At 38.5% G+C, this 23,479-nt stretch overlaps 1 protein-coding gene across 1 annotated transcript in view; it reads left to right on the top strand.

Moving 5' to 3' along the window:
• Positions 1–9,274, top strand: part of TAFA4 (TAFA chemokine like family member 4) — a gene marked incomplete at both ends in the record, with an annotated part of 46,962 nt that extends 37,688 nt beyond the window's left edge. Inside the window, 2 exons of the mRNA XM_080625540.1 lie at positions 1,380–1,535; positions 9,123–9,274. Of these exons, the coding sequence (XP_080481666.1) occupies positions 1,380–1,535; positions 9,123–9,274 (308 nt within the window). The remainder of the gene's footprint in view (positions 1–1,379; positions 1,536–9,122) is intronic.
• Between the last annotated feature and the right edge of the window lie 14,205 nt (positions 9,275–23,479).

The raw sequence follows: 23,479 nt of genomic DNA, 5'->3' as shown, positions 1-23,479 counted from the left end.
GAAGGTTTCTCTCATTGAAATTTCGGCCCCCAAAATACAGTGATCTTAGTCACTCAATGGCATTTCATCAATAAGGATGTGAGCCTGGCCATATTGCACCAGACTGAGGTGTTCTGTATCTTAAAATCCTGTGTCTGGTATTAGTAACTGATGTTGTAAAGCCCACCCCACCCCATCCCCCCCAAAAGAAACACAACAGGGAAAGCATGAAGTGAGTAGGAAACAGGGCAATCCCCCAGGCTTGCCACTTGAGGATTGTCTGTTTCTGAGAGGTGCTCTCCCTTTTACCTTCTATTCTCCCATCTTCTGTGCCTTTGATATAGGGAGCCTGTACTGCTTTGATGGTGAATATTTTTGTTATTCTCTGTGTTGTCTCTCTGTCTAGCTCACTTATTAAAAATCTCACCCTGTTCCGTAGTGCTGTTAATTTACAAGGTGCTTTACAAACACTGATAAGGGCCATCCAAGGCTCTACTCTAAATAAGACAAATGAAAGATGAAGCACTTGAAGGCTATTTAAGAAAGTGAGGACATGGAAATGACTTATGCAGAGAGGAAAGGGGTTTTGTGAAGTGCAGTTTCTGAGAAAGCATTTTAGACAGGGCAGAGAATAAGTTTGGCAGTGGAGAAAAATGGTCAGGTGCAAGCAGCAGTGGAGGTAATATATGAAGGTAGGAGCAAGAAAAGGAGAGGAAGGATAAAATAAACTCAGAAATAGGGAACAATGAGTTGTGAGGAAATCCACTTGAGAGGAAAGCAGTAGTTTGAGTGAGAGGATCTCAGGTTTCTTCAAAATGGTCTGGGATGGAACTTGAGACATCCTTGTAGTTTGTTGGGTTGGTTTGTTTGTTTGTCTATTAACAAAACTTGACTATCTATGACACCTTTTCAGTCTGCTTTGTTCTTAGCCCACACTCAATGATAGGCATACGTAGTGGTGCTTACGTGTATGTTAGAAAGTTTCCCTACTATTTAATACAAGTCTCCCTTGCACTAAATATTACCCAGTCCATTGCGTTCATTTATGAAGGGAAGGAATTAAATATAAAACCTGATGCAAGACAGGAAGCCAAAGGCAGGAAGGGTATGCTCTGTTTCTGCATGTCTCCTTGTCTAATCCATCTAATTGACAAATCCTTTTCTCCCTATTGCTTTGTAAAGGCCAGGGAAAATAGATTGAAAAATTGACTTGTTATGATGAACTAATCTTTATTAGTAAGAATAGGATAAACTTGGGGAATAACTCAGAGTCTACAAGGTGCTTTGCCTCTTCGTCTTCCTGGGATATTTGAGAGATTAAGTATCTTGTATGAACTGGCTTTTTCTTTGTGCACTGATGTTTTGGTTTGCTCTCCATCACTTATCTCTGCAATTAATAGGCCAGCACCAAGTCAAGCAAGGGACATGTGAAGTTGTGGCAGTGCATCGTTGCTGCAATAAGAACCGTATTGAAGAACGATCACAAACAGTCAAGTGTTCCTGCTTCCCGGGGCAGGTGGCAGGTACAACAAGGGCTCAGCCCTCATGTGTGGAAGGTAAGCAGTCTCCTCGCTCGTAGTTCATTAAGATTGAGAGTTTATTCTCCTTGATTATTTGACTTCCCACTGCCTCAAAAGCATAATCCTTCCTTTTGTTAATTTTGGAGACATCTCTGTGCATTGGTGATAATGAGTCTGTGCATAAATCTGGATGTAATTAATCCTCTTAATATATGTACTCGTCTATTTCATGTCTGTGCCAATAAAACTCAATATTTTCACACAAGAACTCTCCTTTAAAACTAGCCTGAGAACAGTGTAAGCCAAGAAATTCAAGTTTATAATATTAACTCTTCCAGATGTCTTTAGACTTAGTAACTTGGCTTAAAATTCACTGGATAATAAATGCAGCCCTAAGACTGAGCATGCAGATAGTGCTGAGACATCTGAGTTTGAGAGCTGTTCTCTAGATGAATGTTTCCTCATTTTATGGGCCTGATGGCCTCTTACGCTGGGCATCAGTGCACCAGTGATGCCACATGTCTATTCAGTTTCAGGTGTTGTAAACCCCAAATTCTTCAGTATAAACTGCTATACAGGACAGTGTCTAAGCTAGAACACATACCTGATGAAGCAAAAATGTGATACAGTTGCCTTAGTCCATCACCTTCCTGAGTGATGGACTCCAGTTGGACTCCTCCCAGGGTTCAATGTTGGCATCCTCATGCTTTTAGCAGTATAACTCATTTGAAATCAAATCTATTATATACACTAAAGCCAAAATCTTACCTTGATCATAATGTTGACCAGGCGTTCTGAGGCTATATAAAACTTGCCTCCTTGAGATTCATTCTGCACTTCACCCTAAATTTCTTCTGGCTTACCAGCAGTTCAGAAACTGTGGGTTACCCTTCTTCCTTTTCCACCAGCAGAATCTATTCACTGGAGGGGCTGCTGATCTTGTTGATTAGAAAAAAAGTTACTGGATCCCCTATTTCATTAATTCATAAGCAAGACTCTTCTGTTTTCATTCTTTTTCACACAAAAAATTGCAACTACTTGAAGTTAAATATAAAAGAAAAACCTTCAAAGATATTTAGTTTTAAACAAAAAACTCAAAATACATATGATGTTTGATTTATTTTTTTATCTTTTTTAAATCTATTACCTGTTTTAAGAACTTCTTATTTAAGAAAGGATTTTTAAAATTATTATTTACATGCTTAGTCTTTTCATGCCTTGTAATTCAGGAACACAATCAGCTTTAACTGTGCAATTTGTTAAGTAGTTTTCTTGTCAGATCAGAAGTACCTTCTGTATTTTTAGGTGACACATCAAACAGCAGAAATACTTTTGCATATACAACAGATAATAAAAGTCACACATTGTTTTAAACTCGCTTAAGAATTGCAAAGGTGACACTCTTTCTATGATAGAAAGATATAAATGTACAATATCTTGAAGCTTAATTCAGTCAATGCAAATAGTTGTTGAAAGAATTTAGTAGCTGTTTTTTCTTCAAGTATAGTTGAAATTAAATGCAACAAAATATTATGAATGCAAGATTTTGGTTTCTAAAGTAGAAGCCTTTGATTCCCCCTCAACCCTTAGGGTAATGCTGTAGCACACTTTGCTTATTTTTGCAAGTGTCTGGGAGCACAGTCAGTTGCTGTAGCAAAGAAATGATAACTATCTTTCCTTAGCCTCAGGATTAGATGTGTTTTCTGCTGCTTTGTACATATCCTTCAGTAGGCTTCTATACTGTAGAAGCCAGAAACAGTTGATGTCTTGAATTTGCATATTTCAGTTTTATATAGACCCTTTATTTTCTTTTCCATCACTTTTTTCCTGAACACAGGGCTGTTTATTTTGCCTATATTTTGCCCTGAGATTAAAGGGAACAACATGCCCAAAACACAGAGTTACTTTTCCAGCCAAAAGAAAAGATTTTATAGAGCAGTTGAGTTGTAGCATTCTTTTAAAGCATTTTCTTTGAACTTCAGACCTCATCCAGTAGGTAGTTATCACTACAGTAGGGCAGCAATTTTTTCTGTGCTGTTGATTAGGCATGGCATGCATGTGGTGGTTGGTACTTAACAGTTCCTACACAGAATCATGGAATATCTCAAGTTGGAAGGAACACAGAAGATGCTATTTTTTTAATTTAGTTGAACATTTCCTCTTAGTTTTCTCAGTTTTGAAGCATATGGGTCTCCTGACCTAAATCCCACTGGCTTTCAGCAACAGCTTGTTTGTTAATTTAGGTGGGGTAGAGCCTAGTTCATCAGGCAGAGCTCCTAGTTGGTAAGTATGGGGCATTGTGGACTTTTGTATATATAGGCCATGAAAAAGGCTTATGAAGCCCATCATTACGTTTTTTAGAGTCAGCCATAGGCCAGCCAGATATTTACATTCTGAAATAGGTTGACAGATGCTAAAGAATTTTACACAAGGTCAGATTTAAAGCAGCAGTTTATCAGAGCAGCACTGTACATAATGCTAAGCCTGGCTCAAAGAGGTAGTGAATGTATATACCAATATTCACAGCTACCTAAATTTCAGGAAGGCCTCTTATTTGAGCCATGTCAGAATGGATTTTTGCATACTTACTTTTGAGCATACACCTATACATAGAAGTGACATTTTTTTTCCTCAAAATATGTGCTATGGAGGAAATCAAGTACTTATGTTACAGAAGAAATTATAGACATCCAGGTGAGTTCCAAGGAGAAGGTGGTGAAGTGGTACAGAAAGGAAAATAAAAGCTAATTAAATCTTGCAAATACATGAAGTGAAAGTTTTGACTGTCTTAATTGCTCCAAATCAGTCCTTTCCCATGTTGTGCAAGTAATACTGTGTCGTGGCACCTAACTGACATTTATAGAGTGCTTTGCATTTCTACAGTGCCTTTCATCTCAGAAACGTTAAATATTGGCAGTAGAAGTCAAAGTACTTCATTTAAAAAGGATATGGAGGTGAAAATCAATGTTTGTTATAGACTGAGCTCTTTCTAGCATTTTTACAAGCACAGTATAATCACATGTAGCCTAGACGAGAGAACAGGGCAAGAACTCTTCGGATATTCAGAATATTCTTTTATCTTTTTCCCATGTTAACACACTTACTTAGATGGTTGCCTTTTGGATGCATCCAACAGGCAATTCTGTCGTTTGTGTATTTTAACTTAGTTGTGAAAGCTATTGACAAGCACTGGCAAACAAAAAAAGCACAGCTAGTTCTTCTGTACACATGCACACCTCATTTAGCTGGGGGTTATTTGAGCTTCCAGGCTTCCAAGGAAAATGTTGCTGTAGATAAATTGAGCCATTACACTCAGAAAAAAGCAAAGCATACACAAAAAAGCATTTAAATACGCAGAGAGGACATATTGCACAGCCTCTATACCCTGCCTTGAGTTGTAGCAATAGTATTTGATTGCAGCTATAGAAAATTATGTTTAGGAAAGGTCAACCCACATTTCTGTCAATGAGTAAATTACATTGAAAGTAGTTGTGAGATTTTGTTTATACCCATTTTCTTTATGGAAATAAACATCCTTGAGTAAGTACCTTCAGCTTGTCCAACAGCTACTGCCAAGGAGATAAAACATTAATAACTTGTGTCTGTAGAGTAGCTATCTTAGCTAAGTGCATTCAATGCCTCTAAGTAAATCATCACTAGCCAAATCATCTTCCATCCAGGCAATTCTATTAGTCCTAGAATTTATGAGGAGGAATCACACAGATTGGAAGAAAATGCAAACAGAACTAAAGAATTGTTTAAGAATTTTCTGTAGGGTCAAATTGCTTCAATTAAGGAAAAAGACAATTTTGGCTGAAAGCCCATCTGTGTTACAAACTGAAAGGAAGAGAGCATATAGAAACAAGAACACAAAAATCCAATACATAAGAAAAAGATAAGAGATGAAATAGCTGAGAAGATTTATCTCCCACTGTTTTTGAATGGCTCTCAGAATACTTGGGAACCATGCTAATGCCATGTCAATATTCAAAGAATAAAGGGAAATAGACAGTCAAATGCATAGAGTACTGATTTTTTTTATGGAAGAAAGCTTAACCCAGTGAAGTAGGAAAGGCATCTGTATTTGTCCAGACTAAAGACGGTATGAATTTACTTGTTCAAGCAGAGCACACAGAAATCCTTAAAAAAAGAAATTATTGGCCCGAAATGCATGAAATATTGACATTGTTAATGCGGAGGCATATCAATATCACAGCTGTAGCAGATTGGGGAGGTATTTTCTAACTTACTGTTAACTGAAGAGGGTGTTAAGCAACATCTACTAGTATTAAACTTTTTCCCCATTCTGACCTTGATGTCCTGACAAGCTGGCTTGTAGGTCTCTGGTCAGTGGTTGTAATTCAAAATGTATTTCAGAATACTTAGGATATACTAGAAAAGCACTAGTACTGTGTCAGTTTTGAGAGGGTAGGCAGCATTGTCTAGATACTTAGGCACAACTAAGGCTGATCTCAATCCTGTGTGGGTAACTTCGACGCTGATGTGGTATCCAATGAGCAAGGAATTCCTGGAGTAAAGACCACAAAACTTTATGTAGCTTTCTGAAAAGAGATTTGTCAGACCCAACTGATTTCGTTTTCTGAGGAGTTTGTGAGACACAATACAGATAGTTTTGGGTTTAAAATATTTAAGCCCAGGTTTTCCAAGTTACCTTGGAAGATAATGTAAAATTTACCTACTGAAAGGTTTGTTTACTAAATACATTTGAGGATTTAAATCTTGTTTCTTGGTAAGCTATTTCATTTTGAACGATGTGTCGTTGTGTACACTGCTCAGTGTGGCATACCTCAAAAATACTTCTCTTCCTAGGTGTCATCAGTAGGAAATGGTAATCAAATGGCCCATACCTACTGGGATTTCACAATGCTTAGCTCTGCACCTGACACACTGCAACATTTTCAACAGTGGCATGAAAGCACATATAGAATCTCCCCTAAAAAAAAGCATGTTTGGGCTTCATCTGGTGGGGCAAAGGAGTAATTAATGACAAGCACAAGGCAGTCTAGAGGCATAGTTCTACTCACAGGAAGTGGAACTTGTTTGAAATGACTTCATTAATAAATAAAAATGAATTGTGGTGCGAATGTTCAATCAGCTCAGCTTATCAGGCAGAAGATTGAAAAGTTACTGGATTGCAGCACATTTAATACCTTCACAGGGAGAAAATTATGATTACTAACAGGTTCTGTAATGTAGGAGTAGAAAGTATGACAAAAAAGGTGGGAAGAGGAAGAAAACTAAGGCGGTGTGTTTCATGCTGAGATGGTTTAATTGTCAAAAAATATTGCAGTGGGAGAAGTTTCTTTCTTTACCTTTTCCAGGTTGGGTGTAGCCAAACACAATTGGGTGCACAACCAGTGAATTGCATGAGGCAAGATGAGATGATATATTGATACCTTACTCTCTATGAACCTACTCTTTCCATGGTGTCATTTTATCTAGGAGTGGTGTCAGCAGAAGATTTATTTCTGGAAGGGTTTCTGGCTGCTTTCCAGCAAATCAGCTGGCTAATGTCAAGCTAAAGCAGTCTCCCTTCATGTGGGTGGTTGTGTATAAGACTGACATCGCTGCTCTCAGTTCTTAGAAAAGTCACTAGTTTAAACCTCTTCGAGAGTGCCTCTATCTCAAAAGAGATGGAAACTCTTATATCCTCCAGGGAGTTGCAAAGGGACAATGATAGTCAAAGAACTCTAGCTTTGGAGATGAGCCTAATGGCTTTGATGAAGAATTTTAATGGACTAATCTCAGGAGTACGTGCTACACAAATAACTACAGCCCATTAGGACATAGAGATCAGCAGATTGGACATTACAACTACAAAGAAATCGGTCATGAAACAGATGTAAGAATTAGTGGATTCTATGTGCCTGGGGGAGACAGGGGAGCAAGAGGTGGTTTTCAAGGTCTGAAGCTGAAGTTTTGTTTTTAAGGTAGCACTAAATACATGAAAGTATGCTCACATGTCAGAGTGTAGGTAAAGCCTCAGCATGTCACCACATTCACACTCACAACAGCACTGTGCAGAGCTGTGTAATGCAGTAGCTGGGCCTCCCAGGAGCACTTGCTGGCTTTGAAGCAGAGCTCTGAAGATACAGGTAGCTTGCTACTAGGATCTCCTGCTTGCTTAGGGACCTCTGCGCATGCCCTCAATCTTCTTGAATCTGGCCTTCTAGGCTTGCTTTTGTTTACCTGAAATAAATGTGCTATAGAAATTGGAAAAAATATAGAAAGTAGCAGAAGTAAAATGGATGACTAGCCCATATATCTGGAGTGGAAATGATCCCTCATCTCCTAGGAAGCACAGTCAAGTTTCACTTGTTTTGTCAACAGTCAATCAGCATCAACGATCTAAGAACCAAATGGCTGGTGAAAGGAGTTATAGATTTATTTTATACACTTATGAGATTGAAAGAATAGTTTAGACAAGCCAAACTGGTATTCCAGAAGTATATTTTTCATAGTGCTTTTCACATAGGCTTACAGTGAAAGTGTAAAACAAAAGTAATCGAATGAACATTTCACCAATATCTTGATGTCAGCTTGCCTGCTTGTCACACTAATTTAAAGGTTGCAGAAGTATGAATCTACCTTGAAATTAAAAGGAAAATAAGTGCTTTATAAGCAGTAGACTAAATTATTTTTGTTCATCTCTTTTGGATGTGGTAGCTTTTAAAGCATGCAATTCAATATTTTGTGTGCACAGTAGCACAATGCACACGAACTAAATCAAGATTTTAAGCCATATTTTATTTTGAAATCCAATTTAGATTATGAGAGATTGTGAACTGATATATTTCATAGTAATTTTCTGTGATTTGAGGAATCTCATACACAATGCGAAGCAGAAATTCATGCAGATGTTTGCAGCTGTTTGTGGGAAAGTATATCTGTTGTTAACGGCACTATTATAAAGTCATGACTACATTTGTAGAAATAACAACCATGGTGTTATTAGTAGAAACTGGCTTAAAGATTTGAAAATTAATAAATTTGCACAGTTAAGGTGTATTATTGTAGTGTTCCAAACAAAACTGCAAAACTGGCAGCGTAATTGCATGTAGATTTTTAGTTAATAATCTAATGCTTTCCAGTGGTTTCCACATTCTTATCTGCACTATTTGCTGACAGGCCTCACATGCTTACATCTCTGTGCAATTCTATTTTCTCACCCAGTGAAGGGAGAAACTGGCATTTCTTCGTCCAGTCTTGCATACACATATCCAGGTTAAACAAGAGGCTTTAGTTTCACTCTGCCTTATAGCAGGTACTTGACTGAAGCATATAAATGAAGGAGGCAGGTCATCTTTGTAGTCAGTTGAGATGGCAAGGCACTTCCATAGATCAGTTCAAATGCTGGAGTCAGTCTCTGGTGGTGCTTGCCTGTCTTCACCATTTGCATACAGAGTTTACCCTTTCGTGTGCTTGCGTGTACCCCATTTTTAGCTCAACCACAATCAGTGTGCTTAACTATTAAAACAGTAACTGGTGGTTCTGCCTTTTGAAATCAAACCATTGAACACTGCAGAGATAACCTCCTTACTGAAACCAACAGTAATTAAAACCAGATTGTGTTCTGTTTCTCTTTCCTATTTCTTTTTCTAGCTTCCATTGTCCTACAGAAGTGGTGGTGTCATATGAACCCCTGTTTGGATGGAGAGGACTGTAAAGTACTACCAGACTATTCAGGTTGGTCTTGCAGCAGTGGAAATAAAGTCAAAACCACAAAGGCAAGTACAGAGATGGCCTATATTTAAAGGTGACAGTCTGCTGAGAGCACTTAGTGCATTGCAACTGTGGGTGTGAGCACCAGCACTAGACTCCTCAATTGTTCTCAGAGAGGGAAATATTGCATCCAAGCTTTCACTTCACTGTCAGCCTAGTGAAGTTACTAGGTGCTGGAGACAAACTGAAGAAAGCCCTGATTCAGTCTTTAGTGAGCAAAGAAGCTACTACATTGTGACTAGTGAGCAAAGATGCTACTACATTGTGACTAGGGCTAGAGGGATAATTGTGTTCTGAGATCAATTCTTTAATTTGCAGGCAGTGTATACAGATCCAAGGTCTTTATCAGCATCATCTGAAGTTAGAATCCTGTGCTACTGGAAAGCCTTTTTACCTTTTGAAAGCAGTAGCCTGTCTTAGGAGTTACTGAGAATTTGCACTGAACGTCAGTGGGAACTATGGGACTCAGCATCACTGGAACACAGTTTGGTTTAGATCATTTCTAGTTACAGACCACCCTGTAGATGGCCTGTTTCTTCAAAAAAACCCTTTGCTGTGCCAGCCTATTTCTTAATTAATAAAGAGCAAAGAGAAAATATCATGTCCTCGGTCTGCTTAAAAATCTAGAATGAGTTCAGTGCATTGAAGTTCAACAAGTCATAGCAAACTGCATATTGAAATATATCATAAAACAGAAGTCTTTATCAGGCAATGACAAAGAAAGACATTAGCTTTTCCCTTTACAGCCTCCTCTTGTTAGAAATGAGCGTTGTTGATTAAGTTGCAATCTGAGATAATAAGTGAATACTGACACCAAACGTTTTTTAATAAAAGTTGTTCTAAAGAGTGAAAACTACACTAATTTTTGGAAGAAAGAGAGAAAATTGGATGGTTTGGGCAGCTGTGGTGTATATGGGTAGTCTAAAGCCCTTCTACAGACATTGCACAGTGGCAGGCTTGCTGGAAAAAGTTGACCAAACCAACTGCTCTGAAAACCGTATTCCTGTTTCTAAGATCAGAGGAGTTGCTGTAAATCAGTGTTATTTATCAAATGCCAAAGATGTAATCTATAGTGTGGCTAGGTTCTGCTGCTCTCCTGTGACGGATACTCCACCTGAAAGTTGACCTGAACACTCTAGAATAAGTGTAGGTAACTGGCATGTTGCAAGATCTGGAGTACCCTCAGCCTTTACATTATTTTCATGGGCAATGACTTTGAACTATTCATGTAGAGGTAAGATGTAGTGTCGTAGAATCACACTGAAAGGTAAGACTGGTGAAGCAGGAATTCTAGATGTTGAATAAGACAACTTCATCTCTGGACATACCAGGAGAGAACTGGACGTTATTGGAAAAGAGTAAGTGAGGGTTAAATATCCTTGACACCTTCAATAGATACTAGAGGAATGAAGGGTAGAAGAATGAATTTTATGTTGGCATTGATGACTGAACGCTTGAGAAGAGTTGCCTTTTAGTTCATTGAGGTCAACTGCCCACACAAGTCATACAGCCTGGTGTTCATGACTTTCTCTTAACCACTGAAAAGAAGCATCCTGAGTCAGTGCGAGTTTACTAATAGAAGGGAAAATTTGGCATGGATAATTTATTTTATTATCCATGACAAATATTGCAACCAGCAAACTACAGGATACGGTAATGCATTCTGATGAGTTTAGGGATGTCTTATAAAGCTAGAGTGGGACAAATCATCCTGCCTGCAATTAGCCCTGTGCAAATTCATCAACTCCAGTGAGTGTGTGTGGGTCTAACAGAGGGCAAAGTATAGCAGTATGAGTGCAAATGTTGTTTCATTAAACTCTTCCTCTCTTTTGCTGGAATGTGGATTAATGTATTTTACATTGATTTTTATTACTATAGGAGATTTCTTTCAGGGGTGTTTAATTGAAAAGATAAGGAAACAACTGACATTTGTGCTTAGATGTGCATCATTCTACTGTATTACTCGCATGAAAACTGTTCATTTTCCTTGCATGGTTTTGTTTTTCTTTCAATGCTCTGTTTTAGATTTTTCATTAGAAAATGTTAGAGGTAGGACTGTTTTTCCTGTGAATGTGGTTAGTAACAGCATAAGGGAGATCCTGATTCTCATGGGTGTCTTGGAGTAATGTAATAGTATAAATATAGATATGAATAACAAAGTGGTTGAATATTACATTGAAACGACACAAGAGGGTCATAACCTTTAACTAGTGATTGGCCATGTTAGAAAAGGGAACAAGCAGACTTCTTTAAAGGGCAGATCTCTTAAAACGTTGTCTTAGTGCCTCACTTTTTAATTTTTCTTTACTAGAAGTTCTTCCATTGTTTGGTGTATGTGTTTTATGTGCAGATACTTCAGGGAAATAATTACTTTCATGCTTTTAAATATGGTAGTTTTGACCCCTAAAAGATTTGTCCATGCATTTACGCATGTTGATAGTAAGGAAACCATGAAAAGTTACTTTTAGGAGGCTGAGATTTAACACAGCAGTATTTTCAGTAGTAGTGATATTTCTAAAGGCTGAGGACTTGTCATACTATCACCAAGTTTACTCCTATAATTAGCTTCTAGTAATGAACCTCTTGAGAATCAATCTGAAGTAATGAAGTTTGTCTTCTTTATTGGTCCAAGTGAGAAAGGACATGATTTGTCCAAGGTTTTATGGGTGGGATTTATTGTGCCCAGCTGCAGGCATTTTCCGTCCAAGCTAAGTTACTTAGAATGCTCTAAAGTCACATGAGGAGAAAAGGGTGATGCCTCAGCATGACTGCCCGTCCACGGGAGTGTTCCCATGAGTAATTCTTTCTCTCTCCTGTACCTTAAGAAAGCCCTGGGTGACAACCTTATGTGTAGATGTCTGCTTGCTAGACAGCTGTCTAGCAGACAGCTACAGAATCTGTCCTGGCACCCATATTTCTTCTGTCGGTATTTTCTCTGTCTTGTGGGTGGTTTTCTCTGTCTACTAAGATATAGTTGTTGCACAAATATAATGAGTAATGGTAACTTCAGATTCTGAACAGAAGCTTGTGGTACAGGCAATACTGAACTGGAAGGAAAATACAAAATAGAATGGAAAGAAAATTTCCATTTAAAAATGAACCAAAGATTATTCCAAACTCAGCTCAATCAACAAAATATATACTAAGTGCCTTATTAAAACTTCACACATATGACTGTATGAACTGGCGGATCAGAAGTCCAAACTGTTCAGCAGTCTGTGTATCTCAGTGCTGAGATACTTTAATCAGAAAAACACAGTAAACCCTTGTGGACAATTATAGAAAACATACACATACATGAAATTCTTCCAGTTTAATGGTTGGCTTAAGTCTAAAACATGAGTTGAGATTCATTCTATGTTATCTTTTTTTCTTTACGTACCAAAGATAATCTCATTACTATTTAAATTTCTAATCAATTTTTTAAGCTTTCTAAGAGCCTGGGATCAGTGCTGGTCGGGGCAGTGACTTCCACAGGTTAATTATGCACTGAAAGAGGAAATTCCATTTAATCAATTTGAAGTCTTCTATCTTTTCATTTTGTGAAAATATTAGAGTAATGTGTAGTATCTGAAGCACAGGAGACTCATGATGCTACTCAGTATTTAGATGAATAGTTAGTAGCTGAGTGGCTCAGTTAAAATGTAGAAAGCTGAAGAGCTCGTATCTTACATCAGTTACCTCAGAGAAGGTGATAAAAACTATGTTGAGTGTCTGTTTAATTTTGTAGCACATCTAGACACTACAGAGCAGAGCTGACAAAGCTTTCCTCCTTGCAGACTGCCTATTATCAGCCATGCCTAGGATGGGAAATCTGACATGACCACTCCGTACCATGTAGCCAAACTCACTAGGTTCATGCAGTGTGTATATATTAGGGTTTGCACATACATCCCTGAAGCACCTGACTGAGCATGCATAAGGGGAAGACACTGCAGGGTCCCATGGGAGAAGTCTATGTGGGACTAGCTTCTGCTGCAAGAACAATTCTTCTCCCTGCATACCCTATTCTGTCTGATCCCTAGGTCCTTGCTGTAAGATGGACCATTGTGAATGGGTAGCAGTTTACATAAATGGTATTTTGGGATGTGAGCCATACACAGTGGTGTTGAAAATTCTTATAAGCAAAATAAAATAGAGATTGCCATGGCAAATTGGTGGCAAATTTAATAGTGAACAGCCATTTTTTTTTTCTGCAAATCTCCCTTATACTACTGAATAACATCTACATGTACCTTCTGTTTCTCTGCAAGGTATATACATATGGCTGGGGCAAGTTAATTCACAATGCATTTGCGTGTACAGTTCCTTTGCAACAACAAAGCATGTATTATCATTCTTTGATCCATTCTGTGTAGGTAACCTTTTCCTCTTCTTTTATAGGTAACACGGTAGCAAAGAGTAAACCTGTGGGTCACTACCAGAACAATGGCATGTGCAACTGTTGCTTGGCTGTTACACAGAGACCCTTTTTTGTCATGATCCTGTTGACTTAATTCCTTGAACGTGCAAAATTAGTCAGCAAAAAGGACAGTATTTCTCCTTTCAACTGTGGCTAAAGTTCCCGAACTGGATTTTGCTACACAGAATGGTACATTTTGATTTCACAAGGGAAAAACAAGGGAATTTGGTTCTACAAGAAATGCACCTTGGATTCCCAAGGATCTGACACCTGACAGAAATTCATGGAAACACACACCTGAACTTTTGTGATGCCTCAAGGATAAGACTTTCTTAAAGACACTAAGATATGTAAACTTGTTTTAAATGAGTTTAGATCATGAATGTAACCTAGGGGGTCATATAAAAAAAATGCTTATGTTAGAACTGATGCAGATGATCTTAAAGGTCTTTTCCAACCCAAATGATTCTATGGATTATCTGAGGTACTTCTCACATACGGTATAAAATAAAAATACAAAGCCGATCCCAATGCTAAGTGAGTTGACGGGACAGTGCTAGTAAATTATGTCTTGGTGTATTTTCAACTGTGATTTAGTAGCTGTCAAGGTTGTGTGAAGGTGAAAAGATGGAACTTACAAATCAGTAGCAATTACTGTAGGGCATACTTTGGTTGTATTTGTGCAATTAGATTTATTTCCTTAGATGATTCTAGGTAGTTTAGCTTTTACATTCATATGTGATGGCAGGAAAGCACGAGGAAAAGACAAAATTTGAAAGTAGATATAGTTTTTTTTGTCCTAAAATAAATCCATTCTCTAGGGGAATAGAAAAGTACACATATTCCTTGCCTCTTTGAATCTAGATATCAAAAAGAATTTAGCCATTAGCTAGAAATATTCATTCAAATGCCTCAAAACAAAAAAAGAGAACATGTTTGTACTGCATAAGGAAGGCTTTTTGGAAAGAGTAATTTGTTTGGATTTTCATAGCTGTGGTTATATTATAATAGGTAACATACTTAAAATTCACAAGCAAAATTCTAGATAAAAGTGAATCTTCAGTTTCAGTTCTTGTTTAGAATGATTACAATAATTAAATGTCCAGTTCCTTAACAGACTGAATTCCTGAGTGGTTACGTTTTCTGACACATAATTGTTTCATATTATTGTAGATGCATTTCATACTGTTTTTCTTATTTGTCTGTTACAGCTTTTTTGTCATTAGTCTTCAGAAATATAACAGTAAGAGATGGAGCCAGACTGTAGCCAGTCTGTTCCTCATTACATCATTTTGGGACTTAAGATGCATCGAATCAGACTAAAATGCAGCGATGCAGATGGCTGTCATGCAGATGAAATGCTGCTGACCCAGCTACTGAATTCATTGTAATGCTTCATGTAAATATTAGGCTAACAATGTACATCTAATTTTTATATAGACAGAAAAGCAAAAAGAGAAGTGTGTTGTACTAATTTAGGTCATTGTGCATAAGCTTTCTAGTTTATGGGAAAGATACCATCAGCGGTATGAAGCTGTTCAGTGTAATAATTATTAGCTTTTGGTTTGATGGAGTAAGAGGGAGTATTTAGTCAGGTAATCCCATGGAAGTCAGTGGTGGGAAGATCTGGCCCCATGTTTTTTAGTTTGATTTCTCTGCTTTGATTCACTTTCAATTATGTATTTGATGGCAGCTGGGATCATAGTGGTCGTTGTACTCGGTGCTAAGCAAATAAGAGATTTTCTGCTCTATGCTTGGACAGCTGAACAGTTAGACTCTGCTTGCCCTAATGAGTGCTTCATTCCTACAATTTTTCCATTGTTTTGATTTTTTGATCAAATTTTAAAATTACCTTTGCTATTCCTACCATTTTTGTGCATATGTATTCAACAGTGTCATCAGTGAAGATCATTTTAATTTACTATTTGTACAATGTTGACCCATAACTCTTATTTATTTAGTTTGGTAAGTGCTCTAGAAAGGCACAGTAAAAACAATTGCTGAAGTGTTCTGAGTGGATAAATGACTTTTAAAGAAAAGTTATTATTTTCCTCTTTTTTTTTGAAGATAAATACAAAGAAATAAGTTACTTGTCAGTGGTTATACACTGGATTTGTGGCAGAATTGAGAACAGAATCAAAATTTCATGTGTCTAGTTCAGTCTTTCCTATTTAAGGCATGGAACGTACTTACCCAAAAGAGGGTACAGTGCATCACATGTCTTGCAATAGCCACCTGGAATATGCTTTTGCTGCTGCTGAGAAAGGTGGAAACTGCACCATAAGTTTGATAGCCTGGGATTATAAAATACAGCCCAAATGAATGACTTGCCTTCCTAGATCCTCAGCCCATGACAGAGTTTTTATATTCCTAAAGCAGCTTTGTTCCAGAGGATCTTGGGTTGATTTACAGCTTTTTCTGATTCATTGCACAAATGCTGTAATATATGCCTGTCTCTTTTTGGAGGATTGCTGCTTCTTCTAATGCTGCTGTCTGGCATCTGACACCAGCATTGCCCTTCTGCTGAACGATAGCAAAATTAAAGTCTTTGCCAGCAGCTCTGTTAGCAGAAGGGATCAGCATCCCAGATTCTTGGTGTGTTCTCTATGTAAATTACTTGGTTTATATTTATGTACTTGTTCTGGAAGAGTGATTTTTGTAAACAGCATACTTTTAATCTCTTGGAAACCACACTTTGCATCCCACTGTTAAGGTTCTATGGGACTAGACCTTGTGGGTCATCATGTCCAGGCTGTTGTTTGGGCAGGCACTGTCTCCTAGTATGGTTCAGAAAGCAATTCTCTTGGTCTAAAAGCAGCAATATTTTGCCATGTTTTCTAACAAAGATTATTGCAGACACTTCTCTGATGACCTATTATTGTATCCTTAATCAGCCAAACTGACTAATGTCCTGATTATATCTTACTTCTTAATTGTGTCCTTTTCTTCCCTCATTAGGATAACCCTGATGTATTTTCCTTCACCAGGGTGGCATTTCAGTAGGCATAAAATAACCATGGCCTCTTCATCTCCTTTTTCGCCCTTCCTGTATTTATAGTCCTCTTTGTATCCCTCGCAATTTAGGTGGATCTTTTTTTGATCAAGGATTGCCAGAATTGTGCACTTTATTTGACATCTGCCATTGCCAGTTTTCTAGAGTGTTGTTAGCACTTCCCCATCTCTGCTGCGAATACTTCACTTTCCACAGCCTAAGTTGCTTTTGCATTTTTCATAGCCACATCACTCTAGCGATTCACAGTCAGCGAGTGTTTGACTAATATTCTAGGCTTGCTTTTTTAAAGCTCGTGTCTCCTTGCCTATGTTCTTACTTGATTCTACCTCGAGAGTGGCCCTGAAGTTTGTGCTGCTGAATGTCACTCACTGCTGCTTTCCCAGGCTGAGGTCATGAGGGGCTGCCTGTCCCCTGTGCTGAGGTTTTCTGTGTGTCTCTTTGCAATGTTATGGTTGAATACTACCAAGACTGACTGGTGAGGAAGCTCTATCCCATCTCAGTTTGAACAGAAAATGCCATTGCTCACTCTGTAGCAGTTTTCTTACCACCATCTATATATTCTCCAATTAAATTGGAAAATATCTGCAGTATCAAAATAAATGCTTTGATATATAGATTAAACTAGATACATGGAATTTTCTTGATCTTGAAAATAAATTATCTTAATAGAAATCCCTGAAAGATTTCTCTTCTGTTCTACAACTCTGTTAAATCCATGAGAGATTTTACTCCATTTTCCTTTTACCCCTAAGTCTGCTATCTTCAAGAATGTGTTAGAATTTGTACCTAAAGAGAGTGAATAAAATTTTTACATTTGCTGTAAATTTTCTCAAGGGTTAGTTCATAATAAACCTACAACAGTAGAAAATGTCTTTGAAGACTAACAATTTGCTTACAGACTGAACAGACCCTGGGGTAAGAGAACAGTTAAGGTTTCTGTTTTAACAATAGATGGTTCTGTATCTAATGAAATATAGATGATCCTATAACGAAGTTTTAACTATTTAGGATAAATACATCTAAACTATAGTAATGTCATTTAAGGGACTGCTTTTTGCAATGTGGTGTCCCCAGGCACTTTATTGCGGTAATAATTCTGGGCAGACACAGGATGGATCTGCTCACCTTGGAATATGCTGGTTATATTGAGTTCATGAGGATGCTTTTGAAGGTCACAGCTGCAGGGATTCTCATTGAATGGAAATGAGACTTCTACGTCTGAAAACATGGAATATGTGTATTTTCCACTTTAGTTACCTTAGTGTTTAGTTGAGCATCTAGATGCCCTTTGAAAAAGCAGGATTATGTAGACAATGGTAAAAGTTGGAGGCTTTTCTCCAAATGATGGCTTTGCCTTGTTGAATATGTTGCATATCTCCCGTTGATTTTATTTGTGTCTTTTGCTGTTAAACAGTTACTTTAGAAAAAGGCCTAGGCAGTGTTTGCAGTTTGTACTTTAAAGTCTAGAACCTTGTATAAATGTCTCAGTTACAAAATTTTTCTAATTTTGATGAAAATTCACACATCTAACAGGTTAGACTAACAGCCTGTACCAACCTTCAAGAGTCCTTTTTCATTTTACAAAGCGCTGTAGCTTTATTATAGTCATGAGGATAAAGTCACCCACCAGAAGAAATTAATACTGTGTTAGAACACTTCAGGGCGCCTTCTGCCCTGTGTAAGTGTAGGACATTCCCATTAGTACTAATAGAAATTACATGCACTCAAAAGAAGAGGAGTTTCAGTAGCGTGGATAGAAAGTTTGTTATTACAATCCTTTATACAAAATGATAGTTGATGAAGTTTTGCCAGAAAAATCACTACAAGTTACGCTGAATGTGGAGGTTCAAGCCTGTGAAATGACACTTGCATTTTGACAGAGCAAGATGGGTCTTGGAAATGAATGTGGGCAGCATGAGAGAGGCTGAGTGGAAAGTCAGCTCTGGCTTCCCTCTTCTTGCCCTTAGCATACAATGGAGAAAGAGGTTTGTGTATGAAGTTTTTGTGCATCTTTCTGGGAATGAAGTTCAGAGGCTTACCTCTGCTAGCCAACGTAAGATTGTCAATTTAGAATGTATCTATCTAACGCATGGTCAGATCACAAGTGATTAAGCAGTGCATCTTGAGAAGATATTGGTCTTCAACTGAAATGTGGGTACCATACCTACTCATCGTGTGCAGATAGATGGAGCAAAGTGAGGTATGAACTATGAGGTATGAGGTATATACAACTATGAAGGTTGCGGCTGGGGGCAGAAGCTTTTCAAGATACATTAACTCTTGTGCGTAGTTGCCTGCCTCAGCTAGAACCTGCATTGTATGTGCCAAGCAGTGGTTATTTAGGGATATTGGATAACCCAGCACTAGCAGTGACTTCTTCATTTAGGGTATAAAAAGTTTTTATCTTTGTGACGGAAACTTTGTGGAACTGACTCCCCTTTGGTCTTGGTATTTAGTCACTGAAGACTTCTCAGCAGAGGAGTAGGAAAACAAGTATTTTGTCTGCTCACTGGAGTGGTTTCTCTTAGTCACAATCTATACTGGCATGAGTTTGCACAGATTGGTAAGGCCATTTACACAAACGTTTGAATTGTAGGAATCCAACATGTCTCTTCTGCTCTTTCATGTATGCACTGAAGTTTTGGTACTCCTGCTGTCGGTTATGGACTTCTTATTTGTGTTCTTTGCAATTCAAGGTTGTGGGTGGATATACTTTCTGGTCAGGAAACTTCTCACTGAGTCGTCTGAGTAGAGGGAAGGTTTGTTTCAGACATGAAAAGAAAGCCAAAAGGGACAAGGTTCATCCAGTTCCACAGATGATCTCTAACAGGGTGCCAGAAGAATAACAAGGGAACACTGGTAAGAGAACTTTGCCCGAAGACACTCTATAATATTGTTTGCTCTTGTGAGACTTCACTTGGAGTATTGTGTGCAGTTCTGGTGTTCTCAACATAAAAAGGACATGGAACTGTTGGAACAAGTCCAGAGGAGGGCCACGAGGACGATCAGGGGACTGGAGCACCTCCCGTATGAAGATAGGCTGAGAAAGTTGGGGCTGTTCAGCCTGAAGAAGAGAAGGCTGCGTGGAGACCTCATAGCAGCCTTCCAGTATCTGAAGGGGGCCTATAAGGATGCTGGGGAGGGACTCTTCATTAGGGACTGTAGTAATAGGACAAGAGGTAATGGGTTAAAACTTCAATAGGGGAAGTTTAGATTGGATATAAGGAGGAAGTTCTTTAAGGGTGGTGAGGCACTGGAATGGGTTGCTCAGGGATGCTGTGAATGCTCCATCCCTGGCAGTGTTGAAGGCCAGGCTGGACAGAGCCTTGTGTGGCATGGTTTAGTGTGAGGTGTCCCTGCCCATGGCAGGGGGGTTGGAACTAGATGATCTTAAGGTCCTTTCCAACCCTAACTATTCTATGACTCTATGATTCTATGATTATTACAAAGGGTTATTCCATAGATTTTCCAAGGACTGTTGACCTGTGGCCTCTGTAAGCCTGAGACGTCAGAGAGACACAATAAATGGAAAAATCATTGTCGTGCACCTTAAAGGACATCTACAATACCTCCATCAAGCACCATGAGGAAGAGATAAGGATCACTGCAATAGTGGAAAAGTAGCCTAGAAGGCAACAAAAAATTACGTACAGAATCTGTCTGTTGTATAATGATATGCAGACCCACCCAAGCTCATGCACTGAATGATTTTCAGGTTTACAGAAACCCAATAATTTTTTTCTTTACCACATTTTTTGACAAATATACCCATTGCTTAATATTCACTAGAACAAGTGATTTGCCAGCAAAACTGTCAGCTGTTTGCTTACCCTTTAAATTAAGTGGCCCACAAAGTAATCTACTACAGTGGTAAAATCAATGTAAAATGCATTACTCTAAGTCCCAGCAAAATAAAATAGGCGCTTTTTAAAAGAGCGCTGGTATTTGCAGGACTAAACTTTGCTGTCACTTGGATTCATATGAAACTCCTGGAGCTGACGGGTTCACACAGGTCCAGATGAATGCACAATGATGTTGTCTAGCCTGCCTTTTGAAGATGTGCCTGCAAACAGCAGGAGGCATTAGCAAATCTGCAAGGAATAGTGCAGGAAGACTAGAGGAATGGTACTGCTAGTTTTAGTAACTTTTGCACAGTCTTTGGAAAGTAATGGAAAAACTACATTCTGTTTTAGCCCATGGCTTTCACAGCCAATGGAACTACCCTACCCCTATAGAAAGCATAAACATCCAAGATCAGTTAACAGTGAGCTGATGGCTTGTTGGCAGCGGTTAAAGCACATTTATTTGACAGAGACAGTGCAAATTGTAATGTGACTGTGCTGAGTGTCTAAATATGTGTTTCGGGTCCTGTAAAGAAGAGGCTATGGGCATACTTTGCACCCTTGGCAGCCCAGATTGATCAGAGGGTGTGTGAAAGTATTGAGCTTTCTCTCTCCACATGGCGCTCTGTTCCTTGACGTTTTCTCTGTATGTGTGCTACGAATTCATTCCTACCTTCTGACAGTAGGAAAATACAAGCAATTGCAAAGGGGATGTGAATTCTTGCAGCAGGGGCTGAAAAGAACATTCTTTGTCATTTAAAGTAAAGCAGACAAGGTAGTATATCCCACAGGACACTAATGAGCCACCTGAAAACACCAAGTGCACACCTGATCTCTTGACACATGAAGCGAAGATGACAGATGTACTGTCAAAATACAAATCTATCAGCTTCATCATGTAAATCTACCCACAGATGCTTTACAGTAGAGATTTGTGGGGAAACAAACATTTTAACTTACAGAGTAACCTTGTAAACAGGAACTTTTTACAAAAGACTCCAGTTAATAATTTATGAATTGTAACAGTGTCATGAGAAAAGGATTCTGAGCATTGATTTTTGGTGCTGAATGACAAGAAAGCCAATCCCCCTGCTTCCAAAATAATGCACTCCCTGTTCTAGTGTTGGGGTGTATTTATATTCATAATGCATTTGCACAAAATCCCGTCTCGTCCTTTATATTATTCCTTTTGTGTTTTACATCTCTTTCCCAAATGTGTTGAGTTGCTCACTTAAGCACACAGACTTCTATTATGCAAGTGGGAAGCATCTTCAAGTCACTTCAGGATGCTGATTTTTGCTCTTTAATTAGGTTTGTAAAGAGTTTGGTACTTACAGCAGGAATTAATATTTATTTTCTTGTTTATAAGTAATTTATTGTGACCTCTCCAAATGATAGCATTTGCCCTCTGTGAAGACATTTAATTTTCCAAGATGTGACTAGCATAATTTTTAATTAGATTGGGGTAATTATGTCAAAAAAAGAACTTTCTTTTATGAAGCACAGGGATAGTTACGTCCTTTTAGCAAAAGCTTTTATTTTTCATGGTTGAAAATAAAGCCAAACAACAGAACAGGTCTGGTGTGCTGGAGCTTCTGTAAGAGGAAGATTTTGGAGCTCTTTATGTCTGTCTTGACTCTGCTCACAAAGCTGCATTTGTGGTACAATATGTTTATCTATGATGAATGTATTAATATTTTAGTTTTCATTTTAGAAAGGTTCTATACAAATATCTGCAAGTATTTTTACAGAGAAACCCTCAAAAAGTTGGGTTGGGGATAGCTCTGATTGTCATTGTTTTATCTTTTCTCCCTTGTGCCCTTGCTCTTTCTTCACTTGCCCATCCACCAGGTTATCTTCCTCACCACAACACGCTGTCTTCTGTGAAGGTCATAAAGACCTTCATAAAGTTCTTTACCCTGGGTTCCTTCCCTGGCAAGCAATGATGAGGAATGATGATCTATGAATCACTGGGGGACAAGAGACAGGTTGCTGAGACAGAAGTCATTTTAGTGCAACTGTTGTGGCCCTCAGGTGAGTTTGGCACATTGGCTGTCCATGGGTCTGGTCAATCTTCCTTTCTCAAGCTTTGCTCCTCCACTCCATCCACCAAGAACATCACACATTGTCAAGGGAAAAGCAGAGAAGACCAGAAGTGTTTGAAAGTGTTTGAAAGTGTTTGAAAGAAAGTGTTTGAAAGTGTTGGAAAAGAAGAAGATGTAGATATTGATGGGCTTGAACTAGGTGAAAACTGAAAGCTGTAGCTGTTGGTCTTTCCTCTTGGTTCAGGAAAGAGCCTTGGACACATCAAAACCAGTTGTCTACCACATCAAAACAAGGCTCTGGCATCGAGCAATGATGTGACAAGTTCAGTCCTTTTTGGACATGGTCCCTTTGGGAAAAGGCCCTGATGGTCACAAACTGGGGAGGCTGGCTTGGCTGTGTGGGGAAGGTTGCGCTGTGTTGTGTTGACATTATTTAATCAATGAAATCTTGGTTTATCCATTCAAGCATCCCATTGGAGTTCAGTAGTTGTGACATATAAAAGGAGTGCGGTTTTCAACACCATCTAAAGCCCCTGTAAACACCTTCGAAGATATTTTAGTTAGTAGCTCTGACGAAGCTATTTCAGTGTGTCAAATCAAAGCAGACTTTGCTCCCCCTTTAGTGAGAAGTACATCTGAAGACCTATTTTTTTAAAGGACTAATGGCAGTTTTAGAGTTGCTACAGTCCGCTGAATTGCTGCAGGTGCATTGATGGGTTAGACCCTATGGGCCTATTCCAAGGCCCATTAATGTTCACCATGTCAAGAATATTTCAACAGAGTTATTTTTCCTGGGTCATTGATCTGGTGATCCATAGGTATGTAGAATTACATTCTGTCAGACAAACTCTGAAGCAGGCAGGAATGTTTTCTGTACTCTCCAACTGCATTTCTGTTCTTTGGAAAGCCTCAATTCAAGGATTGCTTTGGAGATT

The sequence above is a fragment of the Psittacula echo genome (assembly GCF_963264785.1).
Source record: "Psittacula echo genome assembly, chromosome: 9".
Classification (NCBI taxonomy): Eukaryota; Metazoa; Chordata; class Aves; order Psittaciformes; family Psittacidae; genus Psittacula; species Psittacula echo.
The sequence above is the reverse complement of the archived record's forward strand: the minus strand, read 5'-3'. Positions and strand labels throughout refer to the sequence as shown.